Source organism: Salmo trutta, chromosome 11 (assembly GCF_901001165.1).
Source record: "Salmo trutta chromosome 11, fSalTru1.1, whole genome shotgun sequence".
NCBI classification, from domain to species: Eukaryota; Metazoa; Chordata; class Actinopteri; order Salmoniformes; family Salmonidae; genus Salmo; species Salmo trutta.
Window position 1 is genome coordinate 1,954,270 of NC_042967.1, and position 18,388 is coordinate 1,972,657.

Sequence of the window (18,388 nt, forward strand, 5' to 3'; positions counted from 1 at the left end):
ATCTATTTTGAATTCAGGCTGTAACACAACAAAATGTGCAATTAGTCAAGAGGCACTGTATATGGGATTCTATAACTGCTTTCCACTCGCATCACTCATGCTCCTCTGAATTACATTAGCCAACATTTGTAATATGTTCAGTTGATGTTCAGCAGCAGAATAAACCCGCACCGACCTTTTCATGTAGGCCATGTGTGAAATCTGAGGGAAAATGTCCTTTCCCAGATCCTAGGTGCTCTGTTGAGAAAACGGCGGCATGAGTCAAGCGAAGCGGATTAATTTACCGCCAGCCCGGACCAGCCGCGACGACAGATGGATCGGCGAGGCGGCGGCCTAACAAGTCAAACTCAGAGCTCGCCCCCCACGGTCTCTCTAAATGTGGCCTGTCATGACTGCGCTGGAATCATCTGATGCCTGCAGTTTTCCTTTCATTTTCTCTCCCTCGCTTGTGCAGTTGCCAAGTGTGGGTTGCTCTGACCCTACTCCCTCACAGTTAATCTCCCAAAAAGGCCCCAGAAAATGGTTCTCGCTCTCGCTTGTGTCCCGGGCATTTTGCATGCTAAGTGAAACGAAATAATCCCAGTTGATCTCTCTCTCTCTCTCTATATATCCATCTACCTATCGCTCTTTAGTCCCCCTATCTTTCTCTCCTGTGAGAAAGTGAACCAAACCGCCCCAGCGACTGGTGCCCAACTCCCTTACACACACTCCCCCGATAAGGCCCAATATCTGATGCAATTTTTTCCCCCAGCTCCCTCAAGGGCACATTGTCAGTCTCTTATCAGAATGTCAGGACTGTCGCTCCAGTGAGCAAACAAACACACAACAGGAAATTATGTATCAGGAATCCGCCACCAGTGTAGCGTGGCGAGCTGTCAGTAGCGCTGTTAAGCTAATAATCACCATTGGACCCTTGTGGTAATTCTATCAAATACTTGTTGTTTCAGACTGTTTGGGTGTGTGTATGTGTGTGTGTGTGTTTGTTTCTGTGTGTGTCACATTATGTTGTTTTTTGAGGTCTTATCTGTCTGGTTGGAGCATTACTGTACAACGCCCTTTTTGACAACAAAGGTCGCATCTAAAATAGCACCCTATTCTCTAGACCTCTCAAACTCAACTCGTGACCTCGAAGCCAATTCCACTGCTTTCTCTCATTGTTCCCCTCTAATTAGGCACTGATATAGACATGGGACACCAGGTGGCTGTAATTAATTATCAGGTAGAACAGAAAACCAGCAGGCTCCAGACCTCGTAAGGTAAGAGTTGAATATCCCCGCTCTATACAGTGTACAACCCTTCTGTGGGCTCTAGTCAACAGTAGTGCACTATGTAGGAAATATCGTGCCATTTTGGATGCACACCAATTTGGTTGCACTACCATTATGCTGTTGAGGTGACCTCATTTCCTGTTGTGAGCCAGTGCATCACTGTCAACACACACACACACGAGGTATCCCCATGACAGTGTTTTAGCCATTTTTGTGTGTGTACTAATACGCACACACATTTGTTTTACTATCCTTGTGGGGACAAAATCCTATTTTTCTATCCTCTAACCCTTGGGGTGGCAGGTAGCCTAGTGGTTAGAGTGTTGGACCAGTAACCAAAAGGTTGCAATATCAAATTCCTGAGCTGACAAGGTTAAAATCTATTGTTCTGCCCCTGAACAAGGCAGTTAACCCACTGTTCCTAGGCTATCATTGAAAATAAGAATTTGTTCTTAACCGACTTGCCTAGTTAAATAAAGGTAAAAACCTAAAATTAAACCTAACTCTAATTGTAAACAAACCTAAAATAGCCCTTTTTCTTGTGGGAACCGGCGAAATGTCCCCACTTGTCAGAATGTTCCTTGTTTTATACGCATACACACACACACACACACACGCACACACACACGCACACACGCACACACGCACACACACACACACACACACACACGAACACACACACACCACTCAAACATAGTGCAAAGGTAACAAATGAACCCACAGCAGGAGATATTACATCCTGCATTCCACCCCCCTGTGTGATTCCTATCAGAAAAGCTTTCCTATGACCCCCCCGGTAGAGAGGAGGCATTCCTATAGCCCTGCATTGCTGTGACCCCAAGCATGTCACATTAGATCTAAACCCACAGAAGGTCCTAGGGTCAGTTTAATAACTTTATGCAGCCATATCGCTAAGCTTGTAATCACAGGCTGTCTATGGGTGCATCCCAAATAGCAGCATATTCTCTATAAATGGCACTTATTTTGACGAGGAACCGATAGTAATGCAATATGTAGGGAGTAGGTTGGCATTTGGGACACATTCTATGTATCCTGGTTTATGCTCCAGATTCCTATACTCACAGAACAGGCCCTCTGTTGATTTGCAAACAGCATAATACATAATCAATTATATTAAACTATGTATTAAACTATATGCTGACATATGGGGTATATGCTGTATGACATTATGTATTATGACCTAAAAAACTGTACAGGTCCTGGACCTGTTGTCAAGTGAAATGTAAACCTGCTGTTACACAGAGAGCGCAAGAGATAAAGAGAGAGACAAAGCAAGACAGTAGGAGAAGGAGAGAATGAGCGAGAGAGGGAAAGAGGGAGAGATAAAGAGAGAGAGGGAGGGAAAGTGTTGAGCAGCGTAGGTGGAGCAGGGTTCAGCAATGCTAAAGTTTAAAATGTTGGTGCTGGTCTGCTCACTGCGAGAGGGAGAAGGAAAACGTGCATGTATTAGTGGCTAGGTGAACATTTCAAAGTGGCAGGGACATTTTTCAAATCACAGGGCTGCGGTGTGAAATGAATGCATTTGAATGAATTAGAGTCCGAATAAATGGGGGGGCCGGATGGGGAAAGAAGCTGTTTTTTCCCCCCACTCCCTGATACGCCTTTTCAGGTGTCTACAACAACTAAATATGTTTTTTTGAGAGAACAGGATAAGTTAACCGGTGTCAGGGCATTGTGTTTTTGTGATGTCAAACTTCAGAGTCTGCCCAATGACTGTATGTGAGTACAGTAGTCAGTTGACCTGAAATTTACATTGATCTAAAATGAAAAGAGGGCAGAATTAATTCACATAATTATTACAAAAACAGAGTCTTGTGTCTCATTTTGACTAGGATGGTATATTTTTCAGAGCAACTTGGAAACTCAGCAAGCCAACAGATTCACAAGCTAGTAACCTTGTCCCCGATATACGCACTATCCGCAAACTGTGGCCTTGGGCTCTCTCTGAGCAAAACAAAACCGAATTACACACATAGAGAATTGTCTATGATTACATTATCTGTTATGGTTTGCATAGCAACAACATTGAGCGAACACAGAGCTTTACTATCAAATTTCACACATAGAAATAGAATTACTAGAAGTGACCAAGCCCCTCGCCCATCACAGACTGTTGACTTGATGGGCATGTCCATTCTAATAGTTATATCCATGATTACACACCTGTTGCACGGCACCAATGTTTCCTGGCCATAGAGCTTAAAAACCGATTTATCTGGTTGGAAACGGCATCGATATTAGTCAAAATTATTCCAGTGTACAAATGTACTACAAAGTGTAAAAAGCATAATGTTGGACATAAATTAAAATTTTGATCATGCCCACTTTCACACTTAACACGGGATGGTATCGCCTAGGGAAAGTTGTCATGCACGAAGAAACAGCTGCACTGATTGCGCTCTATCCAATTGCACAGCAGAATAGGGTTTCACATTTTGGGGAATATTCAGAGGTGGAAACTTTCCGTGGGAATTAACAGGAATATATGGGAATTAATGGAAATATATGCAAATTAATATTAATACCATTTAAATGTAGATGTTTTTTGCATTGGATATATTTACCATATCATATGGAGACAGAAACCTTTTACCTTATCATAATTAGACATAATTGCAAATGATCCACCAATAGAAATGAAAAAAACTATTTAGTTACGAATTGAACTAAATTAAATGAGTTGACTCCTCACATGGGAAGATTTCACTGAACAACAAAAGGAAGGGAATATTGAATGATCCCCAATGATCCATCACATCTCCCAAAAACGTTTTCAACATACATCTGTAAAATGATAGTCTAGAAAGTAAAGCTTTGGTTGTCTTCCTCTCAGGCTTCCATGTCTTCTCCCTGGACCTCCTCAATGTCCACCTCTGAACATCAGAATCTGAGGCCTCATCTTCACTGTCATTTTCTACCCTTGTTGAGGATGGCTTATTGTCAGGCTCAAAAAGACTCAAATTTGTCCGGATAGCCACCCATTTTTCAACCATTGTATTGGTCAGCCTGTTGCGTGCTTTGGTGTGTGTGTTCCCAAACAAGGACCAGTTGCGCTCTGAGGCAGCTGATGTTGGTGGGATTTTGAGGATGATGGAGGCAACAGGGGAAAGAGCCTCAGATCCACAAAGTCCCTTCCACCAGGTGGCTGATGAGATATGTTGGCACGACTGCCATATTGCATCTCCATCCCAAAGCCCTTGCTTGGAAGTGTACTTCGCCAGACTGCCAAGAACCGAGACACGGTAGTGATGACACCATAGGCCTTGTTGATCTCTGCACCAGACAGGATGCTCTTGCCAGCATACTTGGGGTCCAACATGTACGTGTATGGGCATCAGGCAGAAGTCTTCATTGCTTTTTTATGTATTTCAGAACTGCAGTTTCCTCTGCTTGGAGCAACAGTGAAGTGGGCAGGGCAGTACAGATTTCTTCTCTTACATCTGCAAGCAGAGTCTGAACATCAGACAGGATGGCATTGTCTCCCTCAATACATGCAATGGCTACTGCTATAGGTTTCAGGAGTTTCAGGCTGCTTACCAATCTCCCCAAAATACATCATCCAGGAGGATCCTCTTGATGAGGCTGTCCAGATCGGCAGACTGTGATATGGCAAATTCCTGGAGAGACTCCTTCCCCTCCAGGAGACTGTCAAACATGATGACAACACCACCTCAATGGGTGTTGCTGGGCAGCTTCAATGTGGTGCTCTTATTCTTATCACTTTGCTTGGTGAGGTAGATTGCTGCTATAACTTGATGACCCTTCACCAACCTTCACCTTGGCTCTCTTGTAGAGTGTATCCATTGTTTTCAGTGCCATGATGTCCTTGAAGAGCAGACAGCACAGCAATGGGTGTGATGTGAGGGTAGGACTCCTCCACTTTAGACCAAGCAGCCTTCATGTTCACAGCATTGTCTGTCACCAGTGCAAATACCTTCTGTGGTCCAAGGTCATTGATGACTGCCTTCAGCTCATCTGCAATATAGAGACCGGTGTGTCTGTTGTCCCTTGTGTCTGTGCTCTTGTAGAATACTGGTTGAGGGGGGGAGATTATGTAGTTAATTATTCCTTTCCCACGAACATTCGACCACCCATCAGAGATGACTGCAATACAGCCTGCTTTCTCTATGATTTGCTTGACCTTCACTTGAACTCTGTTGAACTCTGCATCCAGCAAATGAGTAGATAAAGCATGTCTGGTTGGAGGGGTGTATGCTGGGTGAAGAACATTCAGAAATCTCTTCCAATCTTCCAAATATCTTTTTGCCTGTGAGGATCAGAGATTAACCAGTTGTGTACAGAGCTCGAGCAAGACATTCATCAGCATTTCTCTGACTATGTTCCTCCATTGAGTCAAATAAAAACTTCTGATTCCAGGAGGGCCATGAGCTGTTGCTATTGATAAGGTGTCTGATTCATCATTTTCAACTCAAATAGAAGTAGAGGGTCTTTTGTCAGAGGTTGCTTGTTGTGAACGTTGAGGGAACTTTATGCACTTGGCCAGATGATTCTGCATCTTTGTTGCAAATGTACATAGCTTTTCCTTCTACATTAGCAGCAGTGAAATGTCTCCACACATCAGATAGTGCCCGTGGCATTTTCCTGTAAAGATTAGATTTTTCTTTGTAAAAACCCCCAAATACATTGCCATGTACAGATAAATAGTAAAGCAGTTATATTAAACAACTACTTTGTAAGATAAATGTTTTTAAATTAAACATGTATGGAAAGGTGAATTAACACCCCTCGGTTAGCAGGCTCAAGCAAGCTACAACCCACTTGGTAGCAAAAACAAACTAGCAAAATTGTTAACAAGTTAGAAATTATTTAAACACACTTTGCTGTAAGCTACTATTTACTAGTTAACAAAAAATCATGTATGTCTTTTAAAATATATTCACCCCACCCAGTATTGTTGGGGTGGCAGGTAGCCTAGTGGTTAGAGCATTGGACCAATAACCTGTCACGATCGTCGTACTAACATTCGGACCAAAGCGCAGCGTGATATGGGTTCCACATGTTTATTGAATGAAACGCACAAAAACAATAAAGAACAAACGAAACGTGACGCAAATGAAGTGCTCACAGGCAACTACACACAAACAAGATCCCACAAAACACAGTGGGGAAATGGCTGCCTAAATATGATCCCCAATCAGAGACAACAATAAACAGCTGCCTCTGATTGGGAACCATACCAGGCCAACAAACAACCTAGATTACCCACCCTAGTCACACCCTGACCTAACCAACATAGAGAATAAAAGGCTCTCTATGGTCAGGGCGTGACATAACCGAAAATTTGCTACATTGACCAGCAGAGGGAGCAGTTCTTTAGTATTTTGGTCAGGACGTGGCAGAGGGATGTTTGTTTTGTATGGTGTTTTTTTTTGTGTGTTAGAGAGGGGTGTTTGATTTATGTGTTCCTGGGTTTCGGGTGTATGTTCTAGGTTGTATTTCTGCATGTTGTCTAGTTTAGGTTTTCTTTGTTTAGGTTTGGGTGCTGGACTCTCAATTGGAGGCAGGTGTTTCTCGTTGCCTCTGATTGAGAGTCCTATAAATGGGTAATTGTTTGGTTTAGTGTTTGTGGGAGATTGTTTGTTGTTTTGCTGAGTGTGCCTGACAAGACTGTTTTGTTGTTCGTGCGTTTCGTTTCGTTGTTTTTGGTGTTCTTATTATTTTAAATAAATATCAAGATGTGCATCCACATTCCTGCTGCGTTTTGGTCCTCCATTCCAGACGACAACCATGACAGCAGTTAACCCACTGTTCCTAGGCCATCATTGTAAATAAGAATTTGACTGACTTGCCTAATTAAATAAAAGTTAATTAAATCAATCAAATTATAATAAAAAAGATTTGTAGTAGTGTGGGCTCAATAGCATCTCATTAGTGTGCAAGATCTTGAGAATCAGCTTGTACATGTGATGGAAGAGTGCACTGCACAGGTGATGGAAGAATGCACTGTGCATGCAGAGGGTTGCAATTCCATTCAATTGGGGATAGTTTATCCAAAATATGCCACAAGACCTAAAATTGCATTATGTGTATCGCACAAAAACGGTTCACAGTTATAAGCTAACTTTTTTGATGAATTTAAACAAACTTCCCATGAAAAATGTCTGGACAATTTCTGGAAATTTCTGGGAAAGTTTCCGACCCTTTACAACCCTACAGCAGAACATACAGACAGTCAGACAGACAGACCTGCCCACACTTGGCCCCTAAGCCCTTTATCGAGTGGCCACTTGCTGATACATTTGATAGTGATCGCTTGAGTCTGCCAGTGTATTGGATGCTGGCAACATTGATTGACTGCAATACACTGGATCACAACAATAAATTAGGTCACCTCAACAGCATAATGGTAGTGCACCCAAATTGGGCTGCATCCAAAATGCCATGCTATTTCCTACACCATGCACTACTGTTGACCAGAGCCCACAGGGGGGTAGTACATTGTATAGCAGGGATCATCAACCACATTCAGTCGCAGGCCGATTTTATTTTTTGTTGTTGAGCGGATGGTCAGGGGGCTGGAACATAATTACAAATATATTGTAGACTAAAATGTACAGAAAGAAGCCAACGAAGCCAACAAATATGTTTCACTAAAACATAATAATTTCAAACCTTGCTTACATTTGTATACGATTATATACAGTATATCTCGTTATGCATGTGAATACTTTGGAACAGATTTCCAAAATGAAAATCACTTGGAGCTAATTTTCTTTTCTTTTTCTTGCTCAGAAAACTTGGGGGGCCAAATAAAATCATATGTGGGACAAATTTGACCCTCGGGCCGCAAGTTGGCCAACCCCGCTATAGAGAATAGGGTGCTGTCAACCTTGCTTGTCAAATAGGGCGTAATACAGTAGAGCTCCAACCAGACAAGACCTCAAAAACCAACATAACGTGACAGACGTGACAGACAGACACACACACAGAATTCCCACAAGGGTCCAACGGTGATCATTAGCTTAACGGTGCTACTGACAATTTGCCGTCTACAGTGGTGGCAGTTTCCTATTACATCATTTTCTGTTGTGTGTTTGCTTGCACTTGTCAATATTCAGAAATTCAAAAAGGATTTTCTAGCATTGTGTGTCCCACCGCGACCTGTTCTGTAACATGATTATCTATGAAACACTGCCAGACAGACACACTCTGGTAGTAGAACGGCATTGAAGCACTTTGCCACTCGCCAATGACTTGATGAGCTGATTTAGCTAATATGGCCTGCCTGCTACATATGCCTGCTAGCTACTAGCTAGCTTCACTGACAAACACAGAGATGGAACTAGCTCGTGATTTTGGGCACTGATATACAGTGTGGAATTTGAGCTTTATTGTGACAATAGTTTGACAGCTTGCTGAAGTTGTAGGTAGACATGTTCTCAGAAATCAGTCCTGAGAACAGCAGCAGCTGACTCGAAGCTGTGTGCAGTGCACTACTAGTTTTCATGCACATTTTTTTACTTCAGAAATACTGCACCAAACCACTTAGTTAGGTAAAATTGCGCGACTAAGATCTCCCCAGCCAAAACCTTCAAAATAAATTTGATTTCTTGATTTATCTTAGAAAAATTCGGACTATTTTGAGGGTGAAATGTTGCTTTCGTGACTCAAGAGGGACAAACAACATAACACACACACATTAAACCACACCCCCAAGACCCAAATCCTGTATTTCTTCATGAGCAGTAGAACAGCACATGCGCAATCAGTGAGTTCAGCCCCCCTTTAACATATCAACAAGAACTATGACTAGAAGGGGAGAGCCAACCAAGCCTCCTCCAAGGAATTATTTTGCTGCTGGAAGGTGAGCTGCTGGAACGACTGATTCGGTTTAACACAGAAGTAAATTCTTAAGTCATTTTGGCCAGCTGCGTGATTAATGTCTGTCTTCATAAGTGTTAGAAATTGAGTTCCAGCAAAAACAAAGTCTCCAGCCTAACAACAGGAAACTCTCAGCCAAAGCCCCGCCTTCCGATCTGTGTGGGCACAGGCGAAGCAGTTTTAGCACCGCCTTTGCCCAATCCTGATACATCCAAATAACCAGTGATGAAAACCCTGAAACCGTAACTAATGATGCTCATTATCTCATGCATCCTATTCAGTTCTGGCAGATTTTTTGGTCTACATGCAGAATCTTCCCACAGGAGATTAGTGTGCGTCCCAAATGGCACCCCATTCCCTATATAGTCCACTAGGTCATAAAATGTACACGGTATAGGCCATCAGTCAGCTAACCTGGAGTCCAATCAATGAGACAAAATTGGAGATGTTGGTTAGAGCTGCCTTGCCCTATAAAAAACACTCACAAAATGTTTGTTTGCTATTCACAAGAAGCATTGCCTGATGTGAACCATGCCTCAGATCTCAGAAGACCTACGACTAAGAATTTTTTACTTGCATAAAGTTGGAAAGGGTTACAAAAGTATCTCTAAAAGCCTTGATGTTCATCAGTCCACAGTTAGACAAATTGTCTATAAATGGTAAAAGTTCAGCACTGTTGCTACTCTCCCTAAGAGTGGCTGTCCTGCAAAGATGACTTGCAAGAGGACAGAGCAGAATGCTCAATGAGGTTAAGAAGAATCCTAGAATGTCAGCTAAAGACTTACCGAAATCCCTGGAACTTGCTAACATCTCTGTTGACGAGTCTACTATACATAAAACACTGAACAAAAATGGTGTTCATGGGAGGACACCATGGAAAAAGCCACTGCTGTCCAAAAAACATTGCTGCACGTCTTAAGTTTGCAAAAGTGCACCTGGATGTTCCACAGTGCTACTGGCAAAATATTCTGTGGACAGATGAAACTACAGTTGAGTTGTTTAGAAGGAACACATAAGACTATGTGTGGAGAAAAAAAGGCACAGCACACCAACATCAAAACCTAATCTCAGCTGTAAAGTATGATGGAGGGAGCATCATGGTTTAGGGCTGCTTTGCTGCCTCAGGGCCTGGACAGCTTGCTATCATCGACGGAAAAATGAATTCCCAAGTTTATCAAGACATTTTGCAGAAGAATGTTAGGCTAATAGAAGCACAACAGAAGTTGAGTGATGCAACAGGACAACAACCCAAAACACAGAAGTAAATCAACAACAGAATGGCTTCAACAACAAAAAAATACGCCTTCTGGAGTGGCCCAGTCCTGACCTCAACCCAATTGAGATGCTGTGGCATCCCTAGAATATTGCTGAACTGAAACAGTTTTGTAAAGAGGAATGGTCCAAAATGCCTCCTGACCGTTGTGCAGGTCTGATCCACAACTACAGAAAACGTTTGGTTGAGGTTATTGCTGCCAAAGGAGGGTCAACCAGTTATTACATCCAAGGGTTCACATACTTTTTCCACCCTGCACTGGGAATGTTTACACGGTGTGTTCAATAAAGACATGAAAACGTATAATTATTTGCATGTTGTTAGTTTGTCAAACAGCAGACTGTTTGTCTATTGTTGTGACCTAGATGAAGATCAGATCAAATTTTATGACCAATTTATGCAGAAATCCAGGTATTTACTTTTTCTTGCCACTGTAGAACTATGGCCGTGTTGTTGTAAGTGTTGGTGCTCCAGACTTTAGTTAGCTTAGCTGAACCATTGCATTCGCTGCCCAGGAATAGCTTAACCATGTACTAATGTAACACGGAAAGGTTGTTTTACTTCTATGGCTAATTACAGTACCAGTCAGCTGCTGTTACAATACATTACCTGTACTGCATTTCTGTCCGCATCTGTTCACAAAGGTAAATTGGCACAACTTCAGAGGGAGATCATTCAGAGATAAATTAAGGAAATGTTTGCGCCATGCTACAGTACAATGAGTCTGTTTGCATGCATCTGTTGCCGTTCCATGCATCTGTTTTAGGCTCTGGACTAGGAGAACAGTCCTTTTAACAAGAATATCTCACGCTGTGTTTGCTCAAATTTTGGATCATTTAAAAGCATTCTTCATGTCACTGTGGCACATTTTCAACTCGTGTTTTCTCTTTGGTGTCAAATTGTGTGTCACATTCCTCGTATGATGCTCTATATGCCTGCGTTTGAGTTCTTACACAAGCGAATGTTGTTGGATTTTGTGTATTGTAATGTACAAAACACGCTGGACTCACAAAATGTATATCCATTAAAATGTACAAAGTATTGTATTGTATGGTGTTGTAACGTATCATACCTGATTGATTTATGATGCCTTCGTGAAAATAGCATATTTATTAGAGTAGCATGTAATTTCATTTTGGCACCCTGTTGAGCTGAATATCAGGAGTGAGTCAAAGAACTACACTTCCCAGAGTGCACCAGCAGCAGCAAACCAGCTGCTTGTCACCTGATCAATCATTTTCACTTATTTGGAGCACCTGTGAAGGCATGGAGGGCGTCAGTCATTCAGAAGAACAAACTTCAGAGGGAAAACTCCAAGTTCACTCACAGGTTCAGTCCAAAGACGCCAATGGTAAAAGGCTTAAATGGTTAATTCATCTTAGTTATTTAGAATGTTATTTAAATGTTGAAACTAATTTAAGTTCATTAAAATGTTTTTGTTCTGTCTTTAAAGGTTTACAACCTAATTTACTGGCTAATTTACTGGCTAATTTACCGGCAAATTTACTGGCTAATTTACTGGCTAAATTACTGGACAGACCAACCAACTGAAGGCAAACTAAAAATAAAAAAGATTGAGTTGGAAAATTGAGTTGTCCCTGTGTCCTTTGGATGGTGAACAAGAGGAGGACTTGACAGTTGTAAACCACGCGGAGCGGCCTGGCCCTGAGGATAAACGGCTTCAGATCCAGAAATAAGCTGTTGACGCAGAGGAAGTCAAGATGGCGGAAGATGTCCTGGGGAAGTCGGTCCAGCAGCTCAAAAAGGAGAGGACCACTGCAAAAAGCAGCTTCACCAGACAAGCCAACTTCATTACAAGAGGAGCAAGCAGCATGCTTCAAGTGGAGTTAAAGGAGGAATTCGCTAAGCTTTCAGATCGTTTCAGAAAGATGCTCGATGCCAACGATGACTACAGGATTGGACTGGAGGCTGACATGACTGAGGATGAGGAACCAGGTCTTAATGAACAGCAAGAGGCTGACATTGATAGATCTGTAAATGAAGGTGAAACAAAGTTGGCGGAAATAAGAGACATTGTTCAAACAAACCTGTGGTCGAGGTATGGAAGGAGTGAACTTCTTGTGGCAATCCTGGAAGCAGAAAAAGCCAATGATAAAGCGGCTTATGTACCAGTGGAAAGTGCCAATTTAGAGGGCTATGAAGTGCACCTCGCTCTCTTGGACAAGAGGATAAAAGAGGCCATCTCAGCAATGTCAACATGGGAGCGATGGATCCCTGTAGAATTAAAAGACGAATTAGATGGAAGAGTCAAGGACGTAAGAGCATTCTACTACAGGCTTGAGTCAAGGAGACCTGAATTTGCCACTGCACGGACGACCAATGAGCGAGGCACAGGAGTGAAACTACTACACCAACCGGCAACATCCACACCAATAGTGAGAATCAAGCCAATCTCTCTACCTATCTTCAATGGAAGCAGGAGAGAATATCACAGATGGAGGAAAGACTGGGAAAGCCTGCAAAAGCAGGGAGAGCCATCCGGATCAACTGAAGTTAAGAAAATTCAACTCCTGGAGAGTGTGGATGACAAAATCTCAAAAGACCTCAGACTTTCAACCTACACCACTGCCGATGACATGTTCAGAGTCCTGGAGAACAGGTATGGCAACAAGTCAACCATCATAGTGGAAATCCTGGAAGAGCTGGAGAAGATGCCACATGTGAAAGGGAACCAACCAAGAAAGGTCATTGATCTCATACAGTCAGTGGAGAAGGCTCTAGCAGATCTCACAGAGTTAGGAAACTCTGGAGCCATAAATAACCCACTGGTAATTAGATCCATTGAAAGCAAGTTGCCTGACTTCATTAAAAGAGACTGGGTTATGTTCATGGTTGAACCCAGAAACGATGTCACATCAGACAACCACTTTGTCATGCTCTTGAAGTTCCTGAAAAGTCAAGAAGGAATACTGGAGAGACTCGAACAGCTCAGAACTGAGGAGAAGGTGGAAAAATCGGATCGTTTGGACAAGAAGTATGACAGAAAGATTGCCTCAACAAAAACCACAAGGAAAGAAGAGCTTGATGAGGTATGTGGTGTATGTGGTGATAGTGGGCACAAAAACAAGATCTTCTTCTGTAGAAAGTTCAAAAGACTTAAGCTACCTGAAAAGAAAACTGTATTAAGAAAGCTGGGAGCATGCAGAAAATGTCTCGGATGCCATGATGAAGATGGATACTGCAGAGACACTTTCCTATGCAGAAACAAAGACTGTAAAAGGGAAGGTGGTGCCCCAGACCACCATTTTTTCCTCTGCCCAAAAGGAGAAGTCAAAAGAGGGGAAGAGAGAAAGAGTGGAAGAGACAGCAAAGGTGAAAGCAAGCTAACAGAGGAACAAGAGAAGATCTTGTCTGAACTTTCCCAGGAAATGGCAGATCGATGCAGAAAGGCTTTCACCAACTCCAACAAAACCGCAGTGACACTCGATGCTTCAGGCCAGTCTGAGCTACTGCAGAGAAATGGGCTCACTGAACTTCCTGTCATCATGATGTTGATGCAAGTCACGGCGAACGCAGGGCAGAAGATTGGGACTTTAATTGACCTTGCTTCAGACACAAACTACATTACCCATAAGGCTGCTGAAAGACTGAGGTTAAGACATGAGAAGATAACTTTATTTGTTCATGGGGTTGGTGGTATGACCATGAAAGTGAACACACTAAGGTATCTCCTCAAAGTCAGAGTCAAGACACCTAAAGGGACAGAGAGAGCTCATGAAATGGTCTGCTACGGCTTGGATGAAATCGCCAGAGTGCATCAAGTAATTGAACCTGAGAAGTTGAAAAAAATCTTCCCAGAAGTCAAACTTACAGAATTGGAAAGGCCAGAAGAGGTCGAACTTCTCATTAGCCACCGAGAGGGAAGACTCGCTCCCCAGAGGGTAAAAATCATGGGAGACCTCGTCTTGTGGGAGGGTCCATTGGGGAAAACAGTGGGTGGAGCACATCCCGACTTATTTGAAGAAGTGGAGGTTGCACTATATGAGTCCAAAACACACTTTGCTCGCTCCATGAGGACAGCAGCTGTCAAATATCAAGAAATCACAAGTCCAACAACTGACACAGCCCAGCTACAGCAGGAGGATGTGACTCTGACCAAATTTACAGCTGCCAGTAACCATGAGTTCCTTGAGTGGTGGCACTGGGACAGCATCGGAGCTGCATGTGAGCCAAGATGTGGAGGATGCCGATGTGGAAACTGTCCACCGGGAGGAAAAGAAATGACCCTGGCAGAGGAGAGGGAACTGGAGATCATTAAAGGAGGCCTCACCTACGAGAAGGGGGATGCTCACACACCGGCTCCACATTGGGATGCAAAGTATCCTTGGACGGTAGATCCAGCCTCTCTCCCGAATAACAAAAGTGCAGTCCAGGCTTGTTTCTTAAGGATGGAAAAACAACTAAGCAGAGAGCCAGACTGGAAAGTCGCATATGCTACCCAAATCCATGAAATGGTCGAGCGAGGCGCAGCCATAAAACTCACCAACAAAATCATGGACGAGTGGAATGGACCAGTGTGGTACGTAAGCCACCTGGTGGCACCAAACCCTCATTCGGTAACAACACCGGTTCGTATTGTATGGAATAGTAGCCAGAAATACAAAGGCATGAGTATGAATGATCTTCTTCTGAAGGGACCAGACGTTCTCAACCCTATAAGAGCTGTCTTGCTGAGGTTCAGAGAGGGGACGTATGCATCTCTAGGAGACATCAAAAAGATGTACAACTCTGTATGGCTGGAGGAGCATGAGATGCATCTTCACAGGTTCCTCTGGAGGGACAGCCCAGTTGAAGAGATAAGTGAATATGCAATAACCAGAGTCAACATTGGGGACAGACCTGCTGGTTGCATTGCTCAGTTGGCTATGAGGGAAACAGCACGCCTGCCCAACTTTCTTCACTTGGAGGATGAGCGCAGAGTCATTGAAGAGGACAGTTATGTGGATGACCTCTTAACCTCCCAAAATGACCTGGATAAACTTGACAAAATCACAGCAAATGTAGAAGAGATCTTGAAAGCTGGAGGGTTCATCCTCAAACCATGGGTCCGGTCAGGGCAAAGTGGGAGGCAAGGAATGGAGGTGGAGGGTCTATCAAAGGCACAAAGTAAAACCTTAATTCTTCCAAATCAAATGAGGGACGAAGACAACAAAGCCTTGGGTATCGGCTACCGAATGGATGAAGACAAGCTCTACATGTTAACCTCAGTTAACTTTTCAAAAAGGAAAAAGAAGATGAGAGTTGGGAAAAATCTTTTCAAGGAGGAGGTGAGAACTGAGACACCTAACCCACTGACTAGGAGGGCCCTCTTAAGCCAAGTGGCTGGACTGTATGACCCAATTGGCTTAGTTACACCTGCCAAACAGAAGGGAGCAATTCTTGTTCGAAAAGCATTCCAAGAGGGAGGGGGTGGAAAACTAACCCAAGAAACCTGGGACCAACCTCTCTCAGAAAGCCTCAGGGAAGAAGCCATCCTGCTTTTTGAAGAATATGTGCAGCTTGGAGAGGTGAAATTCCACAGGAGACTCACACCAGCTGGCTGGGAAGGGAAACCGTGGGGCATCACATTCTCTGATGGAAGTGATAAAACCTATGGAGCTGTGATGTACTTAAGATGGGAGACAAGTCAAGGCACTAAAGTTCGATTTGTTGAATCAAAAGCCAAGCTGACACCCCTGGATCAGAAGGGAGACGCTGTAAAAGCTGAGATCTGTGGTGCTGTCTTCGCAGCCAGGATCAGGAAGTATGTGGAAAAGCATGCTCGAATGAAGATCGAGAGATGGTTCCATCTACTTGACAGTCAAACGGTCTTGGGAGCCATTCAAAGAGTCAGTTATGGGTACAAAACCTTCTTTGCAAACAGAGTGGGTGAAATCCAGAAGGCTGGACAAGTGCAAGACTGGTGGTGGATCCGTGGGGATCTAAACATAGCTGACATCATAACAAGAGGGGGTGCTCCTGAAGATTTGAAGGAGAATTCCACATGGCAAGAGGGACCAGAGTTCCTAAAGTGGCCTATAAAATCAGCTGGAGAGGTTGCAGCTCATGCCAGGGAGAGTGTAAACAAGCTCCAGAGGAAGGCATTCTCAGGTGCATTGACAAGAGCTGAAGCGAGAAGTAGTCAGCAGAAAGAAGACCTACAAGGCACTCAGGAAAGTCCAAAGAGTGAAACTCAAGAGGGAATACCTGTGGTGAACCCAACTCTTCTTAGAAGGAAGCCCACTGGTTGGGTTAAAGATCTTGTGGAAGTAAGAAGATTCAGTAGCCTATCCAAACTGGTGAGAGTCGTTGCCTGGGTTTGTCTAGCAGCCAAGCAGTGGCTGAAGAGGAAGGGCCGGGCCCCTAAACAGGCAAAGAGGGAGGTAAGATCACCCAAGCAAGCTGTGCCGACTGTCAAAGAACATGAAGATGCACTCAAAGACCTTTTTCTCGCAGCTCAAGAAGGTACAAATTTTTCAGACACAACTCTAAGCAGACTGACAGTGTACAAAGATGTGAAGTCTGGGCTGCTAGTTTCTGGAGGCAGAATTCAGACATTACATTTACATTTTAGTCATTTAGCAGACGCTCTTATCCAGAGCAACTTACAGTAGTGAATGCATACATTTCATTTTCATTTCATATTTTTTTTTTTTTTTTTTCTTAGTACTTGGCCCCCTGTGGGAATCGAACCCACAACCTTGGTGTTGCAAACACCATGCTCTACCAACTGAGCTACGGGGAAGGCTAAGGAATGGAGGTGGAGGGTCTATCAAAGGCACAAAGTAAAACCTTAATTCTTCCAAATCAAATGAGGGAAGCAGTGCCAGTTTTACCCTTTGAAGCATGGGTGTCTACACTGCTGGCACAAGAATCCCACAAAGCAAACCACGAGGGAGTGGCAGGAACCATTCTCCGGATGAGGAAGAAAGCCTGGGTAATAAAAGGCCGTAGACTTGCCAAGCATGGTACAGAATGGTCATGGAAGATCCACCCTGCAGACTCTCCCCATAGGAATGGTGCCGCAGAGGCAGCTGTCAAAGTAGTGAAGCGGGTGTTGAGCAACCATGGTGGAGATGGTGGTTTTACGTGGGGAGAATTCCAAACTTTTCTCTTCATGGCAGCCAACCTTGCTAATGAGAGACCCATCGATGCAAGAACTCAAAGCAGAGAAGACTGTGTAGAGTACATCACCCCGAATTCTCTGCTTTTAGGACGTACCAATCCAAAGGGAGACCCTGGAGATTTCCAGTTTGATGGCTACCCTTACAAAAGACTTAAACATATTCAAGCAGAGATAAGCCGTTTCTGGAATAAGTGGAGCCAATTGGCTGGACCTAATCTGTTCATAAGGAACGAATGGCACACCAAAAAGCGAAATGTTGTTGTTGGAGATGTGGTCTGGTTGGCTGACCAAAACGCGCTAAGAGGACAGTACAAGCTGGCTAGAGTGGTCGGTGTCAATGCTGACAGCAAAGGCATCGTTAGAGATGTGCTTGTGAAGACTTTTCCCAGCTATCCTGTTCACATCACAAAGTCAAACAGCAAAAAAGGGCCCACAAGAGCAAACGGTGAAAGAATGAAGAGGCTTCAAACCAAAATCCCAGGTACAATTCTTCATAGAGATGTCAGACGCCTTGTCATTCTACTACCCATTGAAGAACAAACAGAGGTGTGAAGGGCTTGTGACCTCTCTGGGTTTGAAACAAACCAGGAGCTCAAGTGGGAGGTGTTGAGCTGAATATCAGGAGTGAGTCAAAGAACTACCCTTCCCAGAGTGCACCAGCAGCAGCAAACCAGCTGCTTGTCACCTGATCAATCATTTTCACTTATTTGGAGCACCTGTGAAGGCATGGAGGGCGTCAGTCATTCAGAAGAACAAACTTCAGAGGGAAAACTCCAAGTTCACTCACAGGTTCAGTCCAAAGACGCCAATGGTAAAAGGCTTAAATGGTTAATTCATCTTAGTTATTTAGAATGTTAT

General features: G+C 43.5%; 1 protein-coding gene across 1 annotated transcript; it reads left to right on the forward strand.

Annotated features, from left to right (window-relative positions):
• The first annotated feature begins 12,125 nt into the window (after positions 1-12,125).
• On the forward strand, positions 12,126-17,588 carry LOC115201976 (uncharacterized). Its single transcript, XM_029765843.1, has 4 exons — positions 12,126-12,360; positions 13,690-15,506; positions 17,165-17,341; positions 17,529-17,588. The coding sequence occupies exons 1-4, from the start codon at positions 12,126-12,128 to the stop codon at positions 17,586-17,588; spliced, it is 2,289 nt and encodes a 762-aa protein (XP_029621703.1).
• The last annotated feature ends 800 nt before the right edge of the window (positions 17,589-18,388 follow it).